Raw genomic sequence first — 23575 nt, 5'->3', positions numbered from 1 at the left:
CTTGAGGGAACAAAGAAACATAAAGAAGCTCAGTAAACACAGCAAAACCAAGAAGCCAATAACCAGCAAGCATTAAAGTTCACAGCGACCATCATAACTCACATGAAACTGCGTAGAGGGAGGCAGCGCAAATCACAAACGGAGAAAAATGGAACAGAAAGTCAGTTGAATCCTTTTCAGGAAGGAAGGAATAAACTTAAAAGTACAGTGGTACCTCTACTTACGAACTTAATTCGTTCCGTGACCAGGTTCTTAAGCAGAAAAGTTTTCCCCATAGGAATCAATGTAAAAGCAAATAAGGCATGCGATTGGGGAAACCACAGGGAGGGTGGAGGTCCTGTTTCCTCCCAGGAGATTCCTAGAGGCCCCAAAGAGGCTTCTCTCTGCCCTTTCTGACACTGTTTCTTCCCAGGAGGTTCCTAGAGAGGCCCCACAGAGTCTTCTCCCCACTTTTTCTGGCCCTGTTTTCTCCCAGGAGATTCTTAGAGAGGCCCCACAGAGGCTTCTCCCTGCCTTTTCCGGCCCTGTTTCCTCCCAGGAGATTGCCAGAGAGGCCCCACAGAGGCTTCTCCCCACCTTTTCTGGCTCTGTTTCCTCCCAGGAGATTCCTAGAGAGGCCCCATGGAGGCTTCTCCCTGCCCTTTCTGGCCCTGTTTTCTCCCAGGAGATTCTTAGAGAGGCCCCACAGAGGCTTCTCCCTGCCTTTTCTGGCCCTGTTTCCTCCCAGGAGATTCCTAGAGAAGCCCTACAGAGGCTTCTCCCTGCCTTTTCTGGCTCTGTTTCCTCCCAGGAGATTCCTAGAGAGGCCCCACAGAGGCTTCTCCCTGCCTTTTCCAGCCCTGTTTTCTCCCAGGAGATTCTTAGAGAGGCCCCACAGAGGCTTCTCCCTGCCTTTTCCGGTTACAATTTCGGAGGCTCGGGTTTGTAAGTGGAAAATGGTTCTTGAGAAGAGGCAAAATAGCAACAACAACAACAACAACAATAATTTATTAGATTTGTATGCCGCCCTTCTCCGAACACCCAGTTCTTATCTTAAAAAGTTCGTAAGTAGAGGCATTCTTAGGTTGAGGTACCACTGTATTTTAATACCTTTTACAGGGTTGTTGTGTGAATGATAGAAGGAGGAAGGAACATTAGGTATGCATTCTGTCTTGAATTATTTATAAAAAAATAATGGGCTAAAAATGTAAAAAAAATCACTAATCAAGTTAAAGTTGTTCTATGCATATAAAAGCACAAGTGCATCTGCAATTTATGGAAAACCATCTACTGGAATTTGGACTGCCATTTGCCGGAAACAGTGTAGGGACAACTGCTTGAGCAGGGGGTCAGACTAGATGACCTACAAGGCCCCTTCCTATTCTGTTACTCTGTATGCCTGTGTATACTCACCGCACACAGCAACCCTCCCTTTTGTGTAACACAACACCAGTTGGTTGGCAAGCCAACATTGATATTTACAGTAGATGTTAAACATCCAGAACAATTCTTGTTTTTTGCAACTTGTTCTTTTAACAATCTTAATGCATTTATATGGAGATTCCTATTCACAAGCTGGACATTAGATAACCTTGTTTGTATTGAGGGAAAAAGAAGAAGAGATAGTGTGTTATACCTGCAATGCCCTGAAGGGGGTAGACTTGTGTTGGTCATCATCATTTGATTTTAGAAGCTTTTTTACTTCTGGATTGAACAAAATCCGCCTCAATTAATAATGCTCGAGAGAAAACGTTGTGATGCATGTGTGTGTCAAAGGACTTGTTAACAAATGGCTAATATATAATATGTTCTGCCGCATGAATCCCAGCGACCGATTAGGTCCCACAGCATTGGCCTTCTCCGGGTCCCGTCGACTAAACAATGTCGTTTGGCGGGACCCAGGGGAAGAACCTTCTCTGTGGTGGCCCCGACTTCTGGAACCAGCTCCCCCCGGAGATTAGAACTGCCCCCACCCTCCTTGCCTTTCATAAACTCCTTAAAACCCACCTCTGCTGTCAGGCATGGGGGAATTGAGACATCTCCCCCGGGCCTATACAATTTATGTATGGTATGTCTGTGTGTATGATTGCTTTAATAATGGGGTTTTTAATGTTTTTTAAATTATTAGATTTGTCATCCATTGTTTTATTGTTGCTGTGAGCCACGCCGAGTCTAAGGAGAGGGGCGGCATACAAATCTAATAAATAATAATAATAATAATAATAATAATAATAATAATAAAAAATTGGGTTCAATTAAGTAGGAACAGCAGATTGGCTGAGCTTTCTTAAATCATGATCACCAAGCAGAAATTAGCACAATCTAGCCATGATCTTTATATTAACTGCCATAGAACATTACTTTTGAGAAAACAGTGTATTCGACCACAATCTAGATTAATTTGAAAGTGGCTATAGAAGAGGGTTCAGATACACCTTATTAATCTAAATCATAAATGAATGTCATTTTATTCATTTCTTATGAGATTTTTTTCCTGCCTTTATTGCTTTATACGTAACTACAGTGGTACCTCTACTTACGAACTTAATTTGTTCCGTGACCAGGTTCTTAAGTAGAAAAGTTTGTAAGAAGAAGCAATTTTTCCCATGGGAATCAATGTAAAAGCAAATAATGCGTGCGTCTGGGGAAACCATAGGGATAGTGGAGGCCCTGTTTCCTCCCAGGAGATTCCTTGAGAGGCCCCACAGAAGCTTCTCCCTGCCTTTTCCAGCCCCGTTTCCTCCCAGGAGATTCTTAGAGAGGCCCCATGGAGGCTTCTCCCTGCCTTTTCTAGCCCTGTTTCCTCCCAGGAGATTAATAGAGAGGTCCCACAGAGGCTTCTCCCCACCTTTTCCGGCCCTGTTTCCTCCCAGGAGATTCCTAGAGAGGCCCCACAGAGGCTTCTCCCTGCCTTTTCCAGCCCTGTTTCCTCCCAGAAGATTCCTAGAGAGGTCCCACAGAGGCTTCTCCCCGCCATTTCCAGCCATGTTACCTCCCAGGAGATTCCTAAAGGAGCCCCACGGAGGCTTCTCCCTGCCTTTTCTGGTTACAGTTTCGGAGGCTCGGGTTTGTAAGTGGAAAATGGTTCTTGAGAAGAGGCAAAAAACCCTTGAACACCCGGTTCTTATCTAGAAAAGTTCGTAAGTAGAGGCGTTTATAGGTAGAGGTACCGCTGTATTAGCTGAGCAATGAAACTGAACTCTTTAGCATGGAGTAGAATGTCTAAACTCCCAGCCCGCAAGCCCGATGAGTCACGTGCTGGCCATGCCTACTGGCAGTTGGAACAGAGTTCTCTTCAGATGGGGAGGGGGAATAGAACATCTAACTCCTTAGCATCAGAGCATAGTTCATTAAAGATCCCTCTTACCAGTGTTCCCTCTAATTTTTTTGGGGGGTGGGCGGAAAAGTATAGTGTCTCAGCGGCAGTCCCTTTGGGACTGGGCAGCACAGAAATAATAAACAAACAAACAAACAAACAAACAAACAAACAAACAAACAAACAAACAAACAAACAAATAAAAAACCCACCCTGTTTTGCCTCAGAGAATTTCAAAATTAAATACTGTACTGTGTGTCTGTAACAGTGAGCTCATAATAGGGCAACTCTATCAATATCAAAATGCCACTTAAATAGTTGAGCTAGTTTCAAACTAGATTTTTATTTTCTTTCTCTCTTCCTTACTCTCATTCTTTTTCTTTCTCTTTTCCTTCCTCTCTTTTTTCTATCTGTTTCTCTCTCTTCCTCTCTTCCTCTCTCTCTCCTTCCCTCTCACTCTTTCCCTCTCGGCTTCTGGGTAGGTTTGGAAAACTCTGAGTTGATGATGATTTTTAAGTGAGCGATTGCTCACTGCTCAGCTTAGAGGGAACTATGCCTCTTACAGTTACTACTGTTGAGCAATGTACCGCATATAAGCTTTTAGCTGTCTTCACCTCTTTTTAAAAACCAGAGAATATCGCTGGCTTCGACTTGCTTGCTTAACCTCTGCTACATGAGCAAATACAAATATCTGCTATCTCACTCAACCAGACCAAACAAACAAACCATCCTATGCCTCAGTAGAATGTGGGAATTCGGTCTTAGACATCAACACCCTTGAAAATGTCCAAAGATATTTCACCAGAAGAGCCCTTCACTCCTCCACTCGAAACAGAATATCCTACGAAAATAGACTAACAATCCTGGGCCTAGATAGCCTAGAACTGCGGCGCCTAAAACACGAACTGAGTATTGCCCACAAGATCATATGCTGCAACGTCCTACCGGTCAATGACTACTTCAGCTTTAACAGCAACAACACAAGAGCTTGCAACAGATTCAAACTTAATACGAACCGCTCCAAACTTGACTGTAATAAATATGATTTCAACAATCGAGTTATCGAAGCGTGGAACTCATTACCGGACTCAATCGTCTCAACCCCTAACCCCCAACATTTCTCCCTTAGACTACCCACGATTGACCTCTCCAGGTTCCTAAGAGGCCAGTAAGGGACGTACATAAGTGCGCTAGTGTGCCTTTCGTCCCCTGTCCAATTGTCTTTCCTTTCTCTCGCTTTTCATATATATTGTCTTCCTTTCATATATATCTTTTACCCTTTTACCCTTATATATATTACTACATGTCTATTTTTCTTCCTATGTACTTATGTATTGGACAAATGAATAAATAAATAAATAAACAATGTTTACACAGAAATAACCTCCTCTTTCTTTCCAAATTATACTGCTCAAAACACTTAAACAACAGAATATAACTCCAAGTAAATCAAACTTCTGTGAAATCAAACTGTCCACTTAGGAAGCAACACCGATTGACCATCAATTTCACCTGCTGTTGTGCACATTCAACTTTGTACGGAAGAAAGTATTCAATGAGAACATTTCATTCATTCAGATCTAGGATTTGTTATTTGAGCAGTGTATATCTAGACAGAGTGGAGCCTAAACCAGTAAAAATTGTCTTTCGTTTGTACTTCAAGTGTAATGCAGAGTTATATAGTCATGGATAAAATATAGAAAGACTTCAACTTACAACAGTTCGTTTAGTGACTGTTGAAAGTTACATTGAAAAAAGGTGTCTTAATATCGTTTTTCATACTTAGGATCAGGGGTGAGCTTCAAAAATTTTAGCAAAATTTGGTTGCTGAGTGGTCGTGGCCCTACCCCTAAAATAAATATAATTTATTTTATTTTATTTATGTTATTTATTTATTTGTTTTGTCAAGTACATATTGGAGGTATGTAAAGATATAATAATATATATATACATATACTAGTAAAAAGAAAAATAAGAAAAAAACATTAGATATAATAATATTCATATGCATGATACTAGTAAAAAAATATAAAGAAACCTTAGGACAGGGGACGGAAGGCACACTGGTGCACTTATGCACGCCCCTTACTGACCTCTTAGGAATTGGGAGAGGTCAACAGTGGACAGTTTAAGGGTAAGGTTTTGGGGGTTAGGTGATGATATTATAGAATCAGGTACTGAGTTCCATGCATCTACTACTCGATTACTAAAGTCGTATTTCCTGCAGTCGAGTTTAGAGCGGTTTACATTAAGGTTTTTGTGTGCTCATATGTTGTTGTGGTTGAAGCTGAAGTAGTCGTTGATGGGAAGGATGTCGTAGCCTATGATTCTATGAGCTATGCTTAGATCGTGTTTAAGGCGATGTAGTTCTAAACTTTATAAACCTAGGATTGTAATAATATAAGCCCTACCCCCAGTTAAAATCGTGAGCCAGACGGACGCATTTATCACCGTATTTTCCTGAAAATAAGCTAACAAAATTAAGCCCTAATGCATCTTTTGGAGAAAAAATTAATATAAGATCTGGTCTTTTTTTTTTCCAGGGAAACACAGGTATTACAGTCACTCTAATCTTGGGTCTCAAAGATTAGCAAATAGATGGTTTGGCTTCATGGCTAAGAACACATGATAGATAAACAAACAAAAGGAAGCAAACAGCAGGAGAACACACAGAACTGATCCGTAGTCCAATACCTTATCACTTCCCGTAAACGGAGACATTTTGTGGTGGCAAATGCGGGCAAACAATTGCCAAACCTTGACAGTAAATTTCCACTCAATGGATCGATGGATTCCCACCTTGACCTAATTTCTGAATTCCTGACCTTTGCGATTACATCACAAGCAACTGTGTCCTCTTCGCCGATGATGTAAAACTCTTCAACACCACCGATAACATAACTACTCTCCAAAAAGACCTTGACGCTGTTTCTGAGTGGTCTAACACATGGCAACTCCAAATCTCAACTAGCAAATGCTCTGTCCTACATATTGGGAAGAAGAATCTGAACTCCAAATACGAACTGAATAATCAAATTATTACAGATAATCCCCACTCGGTTAAACACCTTGGCATACTAATAACAAAAGATCTAAGTGCCAAAGCCCACTGCAACAATATAGCCAAGAAGGCTTCAAGAGTTGTAAACCTAATCCTACGTAGCTTCTGCTCTGGCAATCTCACACTACTTACCAGAGCTTACAAAACTTTTGCCAGAACCATCCTTGAATACAGCTCATCTGTTTGGAACCCATACCGCATCTCAGACATTAACACCCTTGAAAATGTCCAAAGATACTTCACCAGAAGAGCCCTTCACTCCTCCACTCGAAATAGAATACCCTATGAGACTAGACTTTCAATCCTGGGCCTAGAAAGTTTAGAACTAAGATGCCTTAAACAAGATCTAAGTATTGCTCACAAGATCATATGCTGCAACGTCCTGCCTGTCGGCGACTACTTCAGCTTCAACCACAACAACACAAGAGCACACAACAGATTTAAACTTAATATTAACCGCTCCAAACTTGACTGTAAAAAATATGACTTCAGTAACCAAGTTGTCGAAGCGTGGAACTCATTAGCAGACTCCATAGTGTCATCCCCAAACCCCCAACACTTTACCCTTAGATTATCTACGGTTGACCTATCCAGATTCCTAAGAGGTCAGTAAGGGGCGAGTACAAGTGCACTAGAGTGCCTTCCATCCCCTGTCCTATTGCTCTCCTATATCTCCTATACCTTTCCTCTATTCCTATATCTCTTCTTCTATTCTTTCATTGATATATTCTATTCCTATATCTTCTTTTCTATTATTTCTTAGATATATTTTACTAAGAGTATCTCCTCTATAACCTTCATCATGTATTTTACTATGTGTATATTGATATATACCCACTAAAACCCTCATTGTGTATTGGACAAAATAAATAAATAAAAAATAAATAAAACTTCCATCAACGCAACCTACTTAGCTCATAGTCAGGGATGAAGGATCTAACACAGGGATGGCGAACCTTTTTTTGTGTGCCGTGTGTGTATATGGCTATTGCACATGCTTGAATGCCCATAATTCAATGCGACCCCACCCATAGTCCATGTGAGCACAATCCCCCCCGCTCCTCTGTTTTGGTCCACAATCTTTCTCAGACCAAGAGTTTCTCAGACAAAGAGTTTGCAATTTCTATAAAATAATCCTTATTAGTTTAATACATTAAAGAAAAAAAGCAACAAAAACAAACAATAGTAAGAAACTAACAAAAAACTAGTTGTTTAGTATTGGATTGTTACGTACTGTTTTTTTATCACTGTTGTTAGCCGCCCCGAGTCTGCGGAGAGGGGCGGCATACAAATCCATTTCATTTCATTTCATTTTATTGGATTTGTAAGCCGCCCCTCTCCGTAGACTTGGGGCGGCTAACAACAGTAATAAAAACAACGTGCGACGATCCAATACTAAAGAAGCTAAAAACCCTTATTTTAAAAACCAATCATACATATCCAATAAATAAATAAAATAAATAAAAATAAAATAAAACATTACACACACATAAACAAAACGAGTTGTCAACTGTACTGTTGACTGCTAAAACTGCGGCTTTTCAAAATTTGTTGTATATATTTGTATATCTTAATTATGTTTACATTTTACAATTTATCAGATAATCATCAATCAAGAAAAAAATATATTCTTTTTTGCTATATCTTTTATCTGAAATATAATATTTCTCCTATTTGGGGTGAATTCTTTGTGTTTTGGGGTTTGTTTATTTCGTTTCCTTTACTTTTCACTGTATACGATAGCTGAGCTCCAAACAAGCTCAAGGAGTTTGCAATTTCTAATAAAGCCAACTCCGAAGGTTATGCAAAGGGGGGGAAAAAAACCCTGTGAAGTTTCTCCCACATCCTCTGAAACAGCTGTTCCCAATCTTGGAGAGAGGGTTCCTTGCCCCCACAGCCAAGACCTTGGACGAGCTATAAAACTTAACAGTGAACATTTAAAAACAAAAAAAGATAAGCCGAGAAGCAAGAGTAAATCCACCCATAAATTTAGTGACAAAATTTACGGCTGCCCTTGATTAAAGCCACCTGTGCCCAGAGCAGTTCAATTAAAAAGAATGACAGGATAAAATTGCTCTGGATATTATACCAAAGTCAAACAAAAAAACTAAAATATAACTGTAATTTTACTGTATTAAAATACTGACAATTTTATTGTACAGTATTTTTTTTTCTAGTACATGCTGTAAGCCGCACCGAATCCTCGGAGAAGGGCAGCACATAAATCCAATTAATAAATAATAAATAGAATAGAATAGAATATATGGAATGGAATGGAATGGAATGGACATATATATGAGAGAGAAAGAGAGAGAGAGACAGACAGACAGACAGATAGACAGAGACAGACAGAGAGATAGAGTATAGATAGATAGATAAATAAATAGATAGATGGATGGATAGATGGATTATAGATAGATAGATAGATAGATAGATAGATAGATAGATAGAAAGATAGATAGATAGGAGAGAGAGAGCCTTGGTAGTGCAGTGGTTAGAGTGCAGAACTACAAGCTACTATTAATTAATTAATTAATTAATTAATTAATTAATTAATTAATTAATTAATTTTGTCCAATACACAATGAGGGTTTTAGTGGGTATATATCTATATACACATAGTAAAATACATGATGAAGGTTATAGAGGAGATACTCATTGTAAAATATATCTAAGAAATAATAGAAAAGAAGGTATAGTAATAGAACATATCAATGAAAGAATAGAAGAAGAGATATAGGAATAGAAGAAAGGTATAGGAGATATAGGAGAGCAATAGGACAGGGGACGGAAGGCACTCTAGTGCACTTGTACTCGCCCCTTACTGACCTCTTAGGAATCTGGAGAGCTCAACCGTAGATAATCTAAGGGTAAAGTGTTGGGGGTTTGGGGATGACACTATGGAGTCCGGTAATGAGTTCCACGCTTCGACAACTCGGTTACTGAAGTCATATTTTTTACAGTCAAGTTTGGAGCGGTTAATATTAAGTTTAAATCTGTTGTGTGCTCTTGTGTTGTTGTGGTTGAAGCTGAAGTAGTCGCCGACAGGCAGGACGTTGCAGTATATGATCTTGTGGGCAATAATTAGATCTTGTTTAAGGCTTAAATACTTAGATATTGTTTTTTCTGATTATCGGCTGCCAGCAGTTCGGCAGATCAAATCTCAGTAGGCTCAAGGTTGACTCATCCTTCCATCCTTCCAAGGTCGGTAAAATGAGGACCCAGATTGTTGGGGGCAATAGGTTTACTCTCTGTAAACCACTTAGAGAGGGTTGTAAAGCACTGCGAAGCGGTGTATAAGTCTAAATGCTAAAAACAACGGGGAGTTGAGGACTGCCTGTACAGGTTCCAGGAGGCAGGAGATGGTGTTTTTGGCCTCCCCAGGCTCTAGGGAAACCTCTGGAGCCTGCAGAGGGCAAAAATGGACCTATCGGGCCACCTGAGGTCAGGAAATTATTATTATTATTATTTTATTATTATTTATTAAATTTGTATGCCACCCCTCTCTGTAGACTCGGGGCGGCTCACAGCAGTAATAGAAAACAATATACAATACAAATCTAATATTTAAAACTAAAAACCCATAATTTAAAAAAACATGCACCCAACATACCATACATAAACAATATAGGCCTGGGGAAGCTATCTCAGTTCCCCCATGCCTGACGGCAGAGGTGGGTTTTAAGATGTTTGCGAAAGGCAAGGAGGGTGGGGGCAATCCTAATCTCCGAGGGGAGCTGGTTCCAGAGGGTCGGGGCCGCCACAGAGAAGGCTTTTGCCCTGGGTCCCGCCATCCGACATTGTTTAGTCGACGGGACCCGGAGAAGGCCAACTCTGTGGGACCTAATCGGTCGCTGGGATTCGTGCGGCAGAAGGCGGTCCTGGAGATATTCTGGATTGGACTGCCATTTATCTGAAGTGGTGTAGGGATTCCTGCTAGAGCAGGGGTTGGACTAGATGACCTAGAAGGTCCCTTCCAACTTTAGTACAGTAATCTGTAAATCTGCAAATAAACTATCCATCGCATATGTGACAGTTGGAAACTAAAACCGTAGTGGTGATGATGATGATGATGATGATGATGATGATGATGATGATTATTATTATTAATTAGATTTGTATGCCTCCCCTCTCCGTAGACTCGGGGCGGCTCACAACAATAACAAAGACAATGTAGGAACAAATCTAATAATTTAAAAAACACTAAAAACCCCATTATTAAACGCAAGCATGCACACAAACATACCATGTATAAACTGTATAAGCCCGGGGGAGATGTCTCAGTTCCCCCATGCCTGACGGCAGAGATGGGTCTTAAGAACTTTACGAAAGGCAAGGAGGGTGGGGGCAGTTCTGATCTCAGTGGGGAGCTGGTTCCAGAGGGTCGGGGCCGCCACAGAGAAGGCTCTTCCCTGGGGACCCGCCAAATGACATTGTTTAGTCGATGGGACCCGGAGAAGGCCAACTCTGTGGGACCTAACCGGTGATGCTAAGCACGTTATAATTCCTTTAGTTTATAAAAAGAATGTGGTAATTCAAAAAACACACACACATTTTAAATGTACCTTTGAAAAACTTGGCGAATTATCTGCTTGGAAAACAGCAAAGGGAATCTACTTTTTCCAAGCCATTACTCAGACGAGCGAGTGGATGAAAACAGGCTCTCTCCCGATGCGAATGAAACATTGGTTGACACTTGATTTGATGAGAAGTTTATTAGCACACTGATCTATGGTAATTGAAAGGCACTTTCCTTGTGGCCTGAGGTGCCGAGCCAATGAAACTGATATTGCATTGTCAAGCTGCATTACAAACAGCTAAAGAAAGATACAGCTCATAACTTCTGGTGGCCATGAGCTGCATAAAAATGGAATATCGCATTCAGCTTTGGTCACCACGATGCAAAAAAAGATGTTGAGACTCTAGAAAAAGTGCAGAGAAGAGCGACAAAGATGATTAGGGGACTGGAGGCTAAAACATAGGAAGAACGGTTGCAGGAACTGGGCATGTCTAGTTTAATGAAAAGAAGGACCAGGGGAGACATGATAGCAGTCTTCCAATATCACAGGGGTTGCCACAAAGAAGAAGGAGTCAACCTATTCTCCAAAAGCACCTGAGGGTAGAACAAGAAGCAGTGGGTGGAAACTAAACAAGGAGAGAAATAACTTAGAACTAAGGAGAAATTTCGTGACAGTCAGAATGGTTGATCAGTGCAACAACTTGCCTCCTGAAGTTGTGAATGCTCCAACAGGCAGGACGGGGTAGAACGCAGTTCCACTGGCGGAAATGAAGATGCGTGCACAGCTCCAGCTGACTGGTGGCTGTCACTTCCTGGATTACTGGTCTCGGCTCTGCTCTCCTTCTTTCCTTCCTTCCTTCCTTCCTTCCTTCCTTCCTTCCTTCCTTCCTTCCTTCTCTCTATTCCTCTTCCTTTCCTTTTTTCCTTTTTTCCTTCCTTCCTACCCTCCCTCCTCCTTTCCTGCTTTCTTTCTTTCTTTCTTTCTTTGTTTCTTTCTTCTTTCCTTCCTTTCTCTCTCTCTCTCCTTCCTTCCCTCCCTCCCTCTTTCCTTCCTTCCTTCCTTCTCTCTATTCCTCTTCCTTTCCTTTTTTTCTTCCCCCCCTCCCTCTTTCCTTCCTTCCTTCCTCCCTTCCTTCCTTCTCTCTATTCCTCTTCCTTTCCTTCCTTCCTCCCTCCCTCCCTCTTTCCTCCCTCCCTCCTTCCTTCCTTCTCTCTATTCCTCTTCCTTTCCTTTCCTTTTTTCCTTCCTTCCTTCCTACCCTCCCTCCTCCTTTCCTGCTGAATATATCTTCCGAAAGACAACCCCCAGTATTTTAAATACCTATTTTAACAACAACAACAACAACAATAATTTATTAGACTTGTATGCCGCCCCTCTCCGAAGACTCGGAGCGGCTCACAACAAAATACAAAGCACAAATCTAATATTAAACACAATTATAAAAACCCATTATAAAACAGTCATACCATCCAAATAAACCATACATAACATGAAACAGCTAAGGGTCAGTTAAGTCCCCCAAGCCTGGCGGCATAGGTGGGTTATCAGTAATTTTAATCATCTAATCGGAGGGCAGTTATCATTTGGCAGTTTAGAAGCACAATTTTTTTTAATAAAAAAAAGCACCGTCCAGAAACGAGTTGCCTAATGCGTCAAACCAAATAAACTACCTTTAATTTGCCTTGGCCAACATCTACACGTGGTAAGGCACTGCAGTAGGAGTTTTAACTTTGGCCCTGAATTTATTTGTTCGGTGGATGGAGAATAAAGGCCAGCTTAGTTGGCATCCTCTGCAATCAGGGTCCATCAAGGATAAATTATATCAGAGCCCCTGGAAAGGAAAAGGCAGCCTGCGGACAAGGCAGTACTGAAAACTGACCCCCGCCGAGAGCCGATGTACTTTGCTTCCCATCAAACAAACCAAATTGCCCCCGAGTCATAATGGAAACGTTGCAACATTGCCTTGATCACTTACAATGGCCAGGCTGGAGGGAAAATTAAGGCTCAGCCTGGCTATTGTGGCTTCCAACATCTGTTCCCAGAAAAAAAAAATTCATTGGCAGGCAGCAGCAGGCTAGTCAAAATAAGGTAAAAAATGGCACGAACGTGAGTTAATCCCTTATTTTTCTCTGCCTCCCGCTTCTACCATGGGGGTGATCTATTTTATTTATTTATTTATTTGTTTTTGTCACGTGTGTATTGATGGTCTACAAAGATATAATATTTATATACATGATGCTAGTAAAAGAGAAACATTAGGACAGGGGATGGAAGGCACGCTGGTGCACTTATGCACGCCCCTTACTGACCTCTTAGGAATCGGGAGAGGTCAAGAGTGGACAGTCTAAGGGTAACGTTTTGGGGGTTAGGGGATGATACTACAGAGCCTGGTAGTGAGTTCCATGCATCAACTACTCGGCTACTAAACTCGTATTTCCTGCAGTCAAGTTTGGAGCGGTTTTGTTCTGTCGAGCTCTCTGGTAGAATCCTCCCGAAAATTCACAGGTACAAATTTCAGACACACACACATTTGAAAATTCAAAACAATGTTCTTTATACCAAAAATTCAAATAAAATAAGCACTCTTTTTGTATAGCAAAGAGCACTCGTCTCCAAACAAACTGGTAATTTGTACAAGTCCCTTAACAGTTCTGTGATACTTAGCTTGCAGCTGTGAGGCAATTCACAGTCCTTCTTTCACAAAGTGAAACACACTTTGCTCTGGTTTAGTTTCAAAGCGGGGAAAAATCAGCACACAAAAGGTCAAAGTCAGTAAAGCAGTCATGAAACACAAGGATCAGATAATCCTCCACAATGGCCAAACCCACAGGCTGCTATTTATAGCAGCCTCACTAATGACCACAGCCCCATCCAACCACAGGTGGCCTCATTTTCTTTGATAATAATCTCTCAGTTGTTGCTGCCTATGCATCGCTCTCCGCATGCGTGGCTGTATCATTAACTCTTGTTCCGAATCCAAGGAGGAGAGAGATAATTGATCTCTTTCTGAGCTGTCTGCCACACTCTCCTCCTCCCTGTCACTCATGTCTTCTTGGTCAGAGGAGCCTTCATCAGCCGAGCAGGAGCTGGGCCAGAGCTAACCACAACAGGTTTACTTATATCTGTTGTGTGCTCATGTTGTGGTTGAAGCTGAAGTAGTCGTTGAAAGGAAGGACGTTGTAGCAGATGATTTTATGGGCTATGCTTAGGTCATGTTTAAGATGACGTAGTTCTAAGCTTTTTCAACCTAGGATTGTAAGTCTGGTTGCGAGTGGAGGAGTGGAGGGCTCTTCTGGTAAAATAACTGTAGACATTTTATCTCCGAAATGCGTTGTGGGTTCCAGACAGATGAGCTGTATTCCAGGATTGGTCTGGCGAAAGTTTTGTAGGCTCTGGTTAGTAGTGTGAGTTTACCGGAGCAGAAGCTACGTAGGATTAGGTTAACAACTCTTGAAGCCTTTCTTGGCAATGTTGCTCAGCCCAGCAATAGAAAATAGAACGTGTATACTCCAGAGTTCCTCCCAATCAGGGATGAAATCCAGCGGGTTCTGGAGAACTGTTAGCGGAAATTTTGAGTAACCCTTGGACAAGCAAAGTCAATGGTGGGAGCCAAATTCACTTAACGACCGACCCTGCTCCTAATTTAACAAGCACAATGATTTGTTTAACAACTGTTAACTGTTAAGAACTCTTCTCTTTCTTTTCTTCTCTTCTATATTCTATTCTCCATTCCATATTTTCTCTTTTCTTCTCCTCTATGATTATTCTCTTCTCTTCTCTTTCTTTTCTTCTCTTCTATATTCTATTCTCCATTCCATATTTTCTCTTCTCTTCTTCTCTATGATTCTTCTCTTCTCTTTCTTTTCTTCTCTTCTATATTCTATTCTCCATTCCATATTTTCTCTTCTCTTCTCCTCTATGATTCTTCTCTTCTCTTCTCTTTCTTTTCTTCTCTTCTATATTCTATTCTCCATTCCATATTTTCTCTTTTCTTCTCCTCTATGATTCTTCTCTTCTCTTCTCTTTCTTTTCTTTTCTTCTCTTCTATATTCTATTCTCCATTCCATATTTTCTCTTCTCTTCTTTATGATTCTTCTCTTCTCTTTCTTTTCTTCTCTTCTATATTCTATTCTCCATTCCATATTTTCTCTTCTCTTCTTCTCTATGATTCTTCTCTTCTCTTTCTTTTCTTCTCTTCTATATTCTATTCTCCATTCCATATTTTCTCTTCTCTTCTCCTCTATGATTCTTCTCTTCTCTTCTATATTCTATTCTCCATTCCATATTTTCTCTTCTCTTCTCTTCTCTTCTCTTCTCTTCTCTTCTCTTCTCCTCTCCTCTCTTCTCTTCTCCCCTCCCCTAATTCTAATAATTCTAATTCTAATTCTATTCTATTCTATTCTATTCTATTCTACTGTACTCTATTCTATTCTTATATCTAAGCCTTCTATTTGAATAAAACAGTTCAGGTGAGATCTACACATATGGGTCTGATCGGGCTAAATTACAGGTGTGATCCAGAAACATGAGGTTGCCCTATTGTATTATTTTCATTTAACCTGTCGCTTGCATTCCACTTTGACACTTGGTCCTGTTGTGTAATCTTGTATCATTTATTCTATATGTTGATATTCCGATCGGCAATATTATTGTTGGAAAGAACTTTCTCTGACTTTGAATCCGTTTTAATAAAGGTTGTTTCTGTTCTGTTTTTGTGATGGCTTTCTATTTATTACATCCCCCCAAAATATATTTCAATTAGAGGCTTTGCAGAGCCTGGGTTTCTTTAATGCCAGTGTAATGGAAATATTAATTATCAGGTAATTTGAAGCCCTTAAGCTCTGAAAAAGGCTTTGGGGTTTAATGAAAAATGTCAGAGGGAGAATTATCTGTTGTTTGTGCTTAGTGGGTTGTGGGAATGGTTGTCTTACAAGCACTCCTTTAGTCACTGTTGGAAGTTTCTACAACACTGCGAAAAGTGACTTTATCCATCTATATGCTGTTTATCTACTGATATTTTAGGTCTTCTCTCTATCATCTACTTATTTGTCTGCCTGCCTGCCTGCCTATCTGTCTGTCTATCTATCCATCTATCATCTATCTATCTATCATCTGTCTGGGTGTCTATCTAACTATCATCTGTCTGTCTCTGTCTGTCTGTATCTATATTTATTTACCATCTGTCTGTCTATCTATCCTACCTATCCAATCTATCTCTATCTCTCTCTCTCTCTCTCTCTCTCTCTCTCTCTCTCTCTCTCTCTCTCTATCATCTATCTATCTATTTATCATCTATCTATCTATCTATCATCTGTCTGTCTCTGTCTGTCTGTATCTATATTTATTTACCATCTGTCTGTCTATCTATCCTACCTATACTATCTATCTGTATCTCTATCTATCTATCTATCTATCTATCTATCTATCTATCTATCTATCTATCTATCTATCATCTATCTATCTATCTATCTATCTATCTATCTATCTATCTATCTATCTATCTATCATCTGTCTGGGTGTCTATCTAACTATCATCTGTCTGTATCTGTCTGTCTGTATCTATATTTATTTACCATCTGTCTGTCTATCTATCCTACCTATCCAATCTATCTCTATCTCTCTCTCTCTCTCTCTCTCTCTCTCTCTCTCTCTCTCTATCTATCTATCTATCTATCTATCTATCTATCTATCATCTATCTATCTATCATCTATCTATCTATCTATCTATCTATCTATCTATCTATCTATCTATCTATCTATCATCTGTCTGTCTCTGTCTGTCTGTATCTATATTTATTTACCATCTGTCTGTCTATCTATCCTACCTAGCCTATCTATCTGTATCTATCTATCTATCTATCTATCTATCTATCTATCTATCTATCTATCTATCTATCTATCTATCTATCTATCTATCTATCTATCTATCTATCTAATCTATCTATCTATCTATCTATCTATCTATCTATCTATCTATCTATCTATCTATCTATCTATCTATCTATCTATCTATCATCTATCTATCATCTGTCTCTTTCTATCTATCTGACTATATCTATATTTATTGTCTGTCTGTGTCTGTCTGCCTATATTTATATCTATCTATGTCTATATATTAAATCATATTTAATACATCTTATCTATTCTAGTCTATCATCTACCTACCTACCTATCATCAAGTTCCATTTACATTCCCAGCTTCAATGCTGCCTTTTTTCATTACAAGACTAGGAGTCTCTCAGCTGTTCTTTTTCTCACGTTAAAAGTTCCACAGATATCGGTGCTAAGCATAATTTTCAAGAACAACCTCCCTTTATACCTGAGGACAAAAGTTTTCGATCGGTGCGTGCTACCTGCTCTAACATATGCCGGTGAAACATGGAAACTAACTTCACAATCGACACAAAAGCGAGTGGCACAAGGAGCCATGGAAAGAGATATGTTCAGCATTCTAAGACAAGATAGAAGGATCTGCCTATACAGAGGTGGATAATAAAATGGAAACACTTGACTTTTTGGCATTATAATAGAAATATAGAAACATAGAAACATAGAAGACTGACGGCAGAAAAAGACCTCATGGTCCATCTAGTCTGCCCTTATACTATTTTCTGTATTTTATCTTAGGATGGACATATGTTTATCCCAGGCATGTTTAAATTAAGTTGCTGTGGATTTATCTACCACGTCTGCTGGAAGTTTGTTCCAAGGATCTACTACTCTTTCAGTAAAATAATATTTTCTCATGTTGTGTTTGATCTTTCCCCCAACTAACTTCAGATTGTGTCCCCTTGTTCTTGCGTTCACTTTCCTATTAAAAACACTTCCCTCCTGAACCTTATTTAACCCTTTAATATATTTAAATGTTTCGATCATGTCCCCCCTTTTCCTTCTGTCCTCCAGACTATACTATAATGTTTAAACATGTTCAAATCAATCAAAACTTGACATATTTTAATGATTTTTTAAAAAAAAATTCTGTTACTTGATATGTTTTTTTAAAACTACCTTTTTTTAAACAGAAATTTAAGGAAATTGGTTATAACCTTCTCAAAATGGCAGACCTCTCAGACTTTAAAAGAGGCCAAATTGTTGGTGCTCGAACGGCAGGTGCTAGTTAACAGAAAGTACTCGAATGTTTGGCGTTTCAAGAGGTCATGTCTCAAAAGTAATGACTGTTTTTGATAGAGAAGGGAAAAAGTCCTCAGCCAAGCACAGGTCTGGTCGAAAGTCGAACTTGGCTGACAGAGACTGTCGGATTCTATTGTGGTTAGCTCTGGCCCAGCTCCTGCCCCAAGGAATGTGCAGATGGATGTGGGGAAAACATCCACATGCCGCAGGCCTGTTTTGCTCCCGATGGAATCTGCCGACGAAGCCTCCTCTGACCAAGGAAGGGTGAGTGACAGGGAAGAGGGGAGTTTGGCAGACAGCCCGGGAGGAGATCAATCATCTGTATCATCCCTGGATTCTGAACAAGAATTAATGACACATCCACGCATGCGTAGAGTGATGCATAGGAGACAACAACTGAAGGATTATTACAAGAGAAAATGAGGCCACCTGTGGTTGGGTGGGGCTGCTGTAATTAGTGCTACAGATAAAAAGAACAGTGTGCTGGTTTAGCCTTGTGGCAGTTTATCTGATTCATTGTTTTATCAAGATCATGGTTGTTGTGCTGTTCAAGATTGTGTGTGGACTCTCTGGACTTTAGAATTGGACTCAATTTCCCAGTTATTGGGTGAGCAATTGGATTGCATTTAACCTGTGCCTTGTGTGTACCAGAAAATCCCTTTGACATTTAAAAAGGCAGCTGTTTCTGTTTTTCTGTTTATAAAAACTTTTGAGTTTTCCTTTTATCATGTGGTGTGTGTCTTCCTGGACTAATTACCCTGTAATTAAGGGCGGTTGAAACATGCCGGCAGAACAGATTCTAAAGCGAATTTTTAGAGTAGATCGCAAGACCACAGCTTCTAAAATCACTGCAGAGCTCAATAGACAGGTACAGAACCCAGTTTCCATAAAAACTGTTTGAAGGGAGCTTCACAAATCTGGATTCCACGGAAGAGCTGCAAGGTGTTTCCATTTTTTTGTCTACCCCCTGTAGATTGGAGAATAAATAAAAGCTGACTTTAGAATGGTGATGGCGAACCTATGGCACGGGTACCACCGGTGACACATGGAGCCCTATCTGCTGGCACATGAGCCATTGCCATAGCTCAGCTCCAAAATGCATGTGTGTGCTGACCAGCTGATTTTTGGCTTGCACAGAGGCTTTGGGAGGGCGTTTTTGGCTTCCAGAGAGCCTCCAGGGGGATAGGAAGTCTTTGGAATCTGGAAAAACGTGCAAGAGGATATTTTTAGGATGTTAAACATACGATGGACAATTACAAAGGAAATGGCAGTATTAGTTAAAAGCAACGCGATGGGAGGATTCAGAGAAATAAAACAAGCAGCGATAGAAAGCGCTCAGGCGGTCATAGTCTTGGGTTGGAAGGATGTGACAAAACGGACAATGCAAAATTAGTACTGGTACATGGTGGATCATATTCAATTTGAGATTGTGGATAAGTGGATGAACTCGGTTAATGAAACTGATTTGCGACAAGGTAAGATGATATATGGTGAGTAGAATTCGAGACCAAGCTGCAAGGAATAAATTGGGATCACTTTATAAGATGTAAATAGATATACAGTGATCCCCCGAGTTTCGCGATCTCGATCTTTGCGAAATGCTATATCGCGATTTTTCCACCCGATGATGTCACTCCCTTCCTTTCTCATCTTTCTTTCTCTCTCTTTCTCTCTCTTGCTTCTTCCTCTCTCACACTCTCTTCCTCCCTCTCTCATCTCTTTCTTTCCTTCTCTCTCTTTCTCTATCTCTCCCCCTCTTGCTCTCGAGCGGCGGGTGGCACCCAGGGAAGGTTCCTTTGGCCGCCCACCAGTTGATCTGCTCGGCAGCGCAGTAGCAGCGAGGAGCCGAAGATGGGGTTTCCCCTTTGCGTGGGCAACGGGGAAACCCCATCTTCGGCTCCTCGCTGCTACTGCGCTGCCGAGCAGATCAGCTGGTGGGCGGTCGAAGGAACCTTCCCTGGGTCTTCAACTCCTAGAGCGGCAGACAAGCGGCGGGCGGACAAGAAAAGCGGCGGCCGGACAAGCGGAAAAGTGGCGGACAAGCGGCGGGCGGACAAGCGGCGGGCGGACAAGCGGCGGACGGACAAGTGGACAAGCGGCGGACAAGCGGCGGCCGGACAAACGGCGGCCGGACAAGTGGACAAGCGGCGGACAAGCTGAAAAGAGGCGGACAAGCGGGCAGGCAGGCGGCTCCTCAGCTGCTGGGTCTTCCCAGGTGCGGAAGTAAAAACACCATCTGCGCATGCGCGGCCATGGAAAAAGGGGCGCGCATGCGCAGATGGTGTTTTTACTTCCGCACCACTACATCCCGAAAAATCGATTATCGCGAGGAGTCTTGGAACGGAACCCTCGCGATAATCGGGGGATCACTGTATTGCTCTTGAATTAAAATGGTATATATAAGAAATGCCCCCATTTTGGTGGAGGTGTGTGAATCTTGTTCTGATGGTGGGCACCTGTTCTGCCGGGCTCTCTGTTAGGAGCCTCCCGAAAATTCAAGGGTACAAATTTCAGACAGACACACGTTTGAAAATTCAAAACAATGATCTTTATCACAAAAGTCAAAATAAACTAAGCACTCGTTTTGTATTGCAAAGAACACTCTTCCCAAAACAACCAGGTAGTCTGTACAATTTCCCTTAAGCAGTCATTAAGTACTTAGCTAGCAGCTGTGGAGAAACTTCACACTCTTCTTCTTCCAACGAAGTGAGACACACACACGTTGCTCTGCTTTGGTTTCAAAGGCGTGAAAAAGCAACAAAGTCCAGCACACAAGATTCCTGACAACTGCGAACAGATATTCTTCCACAATGGCCAAACCCACAGATATTCTTCCACAACGGCCAAACCCACATGCTGCTATTTATAGCAGCAGCCCTAATTACTGGAGCCCCACCCAAACACAGGTTGCCGCTCTTATCTCCTGTAATATGTCCTTACTTGGTCTCTTCTACGCATAATTCTGCGCTTGCGTGGATCCAAAACGTCTTCATCCGAATCAATGGAAGATAACTGAGATTGACAGCCTGGGCTGTGTGCCAAGCCCTCCTCTGCCGAGTCACTCCCACCTTCTTCTTCATCCGAGGAAACTAAACTCTGAACTGATTCTGTCGGCAATAACACAGACCTGTGACATTTTGAAGATAGATAGATAGATAGATAGATAGATAGATAGATAGATAGAAGATAGATAGAAGATAGATAGATAGATAGAAAGATAGAAGATAGATAGATAGATAGAAGATAGATAGAAGATAGATAGATAGATAGATAGAAAGATAGATAGATAGATAGATAGATACTGTAGATAGATAGATAGATAGAAGATAGATAGAAGATAGATAGAAGATAGATAGAAGATAGATAGAAGATAGATAGATAGAAGATAGATAGATAGATAGATAGATAGATAGATAGATAGAAGATAGATAGATAGATAGATAGATAGATAGATTTTACATCATCAGCAAGAGAGCAACAGCTCTGCACTTCATCCTACCACATCTTGAATCTCCAAAGACCTACGCAAGAGTCCTCTTTGTAGATTTCAGTTCAGCATTCAATAGCATCATTCCAGATACTTTTCTAAGTGAACCAGCTAGTGGTACCTGAACACACTTGTAAGTGGATCATAAGCTTCCTAACAGATATGAAGCAGCAGGGGAAGCGAGGCAAAATCAGGCTGTACAATTGACACCGCCCTCTACTTCAAAGCTGTGTGTTCTCTCCACTTCTCTCTCTATACCAATTACTGCATCTCAAACGATGCATCTGTTAAAACTACTGAAGTTTGCAGATAATAGAACAGCGATTGGTCTTATTCGAGACAATGATGAATCCGCATAGAGATGGCAGTTTGAACAACTAAAGTTGTTAACCTGATCCTACGTAGCTTCTGCTCCGGCAATGTCACACTACTCACAAGAGCCTACAAAACTTTTTGCCAGACCCACCCTTGACTACTGCTCATCTGTCTGGAACCCATACCACATCTTGGACATTAACACCCTTGAAAATGTCCAAAGATATTTCACCAGAAGAGCCCTTCACTCCTCCACTCGAAACAGAATATCCTACGAAAATAGACTAACAATCCTGGCTCTAGAAAGTTTAGAACTACGTCGCATAAAACACGATTTAAGTATTGCCCACAAGATCATATGCTGCAACGTCCTGCCTGTCGGCGACTACTTCACCTTCAACCGCAACAACACAAGAGCACGCAACAGATTCAAACTTAATATTAACCGCTCCAAACTTGACTGTAAAAAATATGACTTCAGCAACCGAGTTGTCGAAGCGTGTAACTCATTACCTGACTCAGTAGTGTCAACCCCTAACCCCCCAACATTTTCCCTTAGACTCTCCACGATTGACCTCTCCAGGTTCCTTAGAGGTCAGTAAGGGGCGTGCATAAGTGCCCCAGTGTGCCTTCCGTCCCCTGTCCAATTGTCTCTCCTTATCTCATTTATCTTTTCTTCTTTTCAAATATTTTCACCTATACTTTTATATATTTTCTTCTATTCTTTTCTTTACTTATACAGTATTATTACATATCTTTCTCTTCAATGTGTAGAACTGCAGAAAAAACAATTGCTGCCAACCTGCCTTCCATTGAGGACCTGTATACTGCACAAGTCAAAAAGAGGGCAGGGAAAATATTGACTGACCCCTCACATCTTGGACACAAATTGTTTCAACTCCTACCCTCAAAACATCGCTACAGAGCACTGCATACCAAGACAAGTATACACAAGAACAGTTTTTTTCCGAACGCCATCACTCTACTAAACAAATAAATCCCTCAACACTGTCAGACTTTCTACTAAATCTGCACTTCTATTCTACTAGTTTTTCTCATAATTCCTATCACCCATTTCCTCCCAGGTTGACTGTATGACTGTAACTTGTTGCTTATATCCTAAGATTTTTATTAATATTGCTTCGTCATTGCTTATTTGACCCCTATGACAATCATTAAGTGTTGTACCACATGATTCTTGACAAATGTATAGTATTTTATTTTATGTACGCTGAGAGCATCTGCACCAAGACAAATTCCTTGTGTGTCCAATCACACTTGGCCAATAAAAATTCTATTCTATTCTATTCTATTCTATTCCATTCCATTCTATTCTATTCTGTATTGGACAAAATAATTAATTAATTAAATAAAAGAAATAGGATCAATATGAACAACATACCTCTCTGAAGTCCATGAGCCAATGCAAGCAGGAGCAACAGGAGGCTTACAATCCCAACCTTCATCTTAGTTCCCTGATGATTACACTGGATTGCTGTGCATATAAGGCTGGTTGGTTTTCTACAGCTGGATTGCAAGTGGGAGTTGATAAACGAACCTCTATGTTTATATATAGCTTCCCTTTAGATATGTATATATTTGATCAATGATTAATTACCTTACAAAAGTCAGAGAGCAGGAAGCCAAGGTCCAGAATCAGACAAACACAGAAGAGTAACATTGACCCCCCCCAAACCAGGTTTAGACTTAAACATTAACTCAACAGACTCAATAGAATACCCTATGAGACTAGACTTTCAATCCTG

At 40.7% G+C, this 23575-nt stretch overlaps 1 protein-coding gene across 2 annotated transcripts in view; it reads right to left on the bottom strand.

Moving 5' to 3' along the window:
- The window catches only part of GC (GC vitamin D binding protein), a 56660-nt gene extending 33293 nt beyond the window's left edge, over positions 1 to 23367 (bottom strand). For both annotated transcript variants that reach the window (XM_070756884.1, XM_070756886.1), the window contains exon 1: positions 23212 to 23367. In XM_070756884.1, the coding sequence (XP_070612985.1) occupies positions 23212 to 23275 (64 nt within the window). In that variant the 5' untranslated portion in view covers positions 23276 to 23367. The remainder of the gene's footprint in view (positions 1 to 23211) is intronic.
- Between the last annotated feature and the right edge of the window lie 208 nt (positions 23368 to 23575).

The sequence above is a fragment of the Erythrolamprus reginae genome, chromosome 7, assembly GCF_031021105.1.
Source record: "Erythrolamprus reginae isolate rEryReg1 chromosome 7, rEryReg1.hap1, whole genome shotgun sequence".
In the NCBI taxonomy this organism is placed as follows: Eukaryota; Metazoa; Chordata; class Lepidosauria; order Squamata; family Dipsadidae; genus Erythrolamprus; species Erythrolamprus reginae.
Note: the sequence above shows the minus strand (reverse complement) of the source record. Positions and strands in the feature narration are given on the sequence as shown.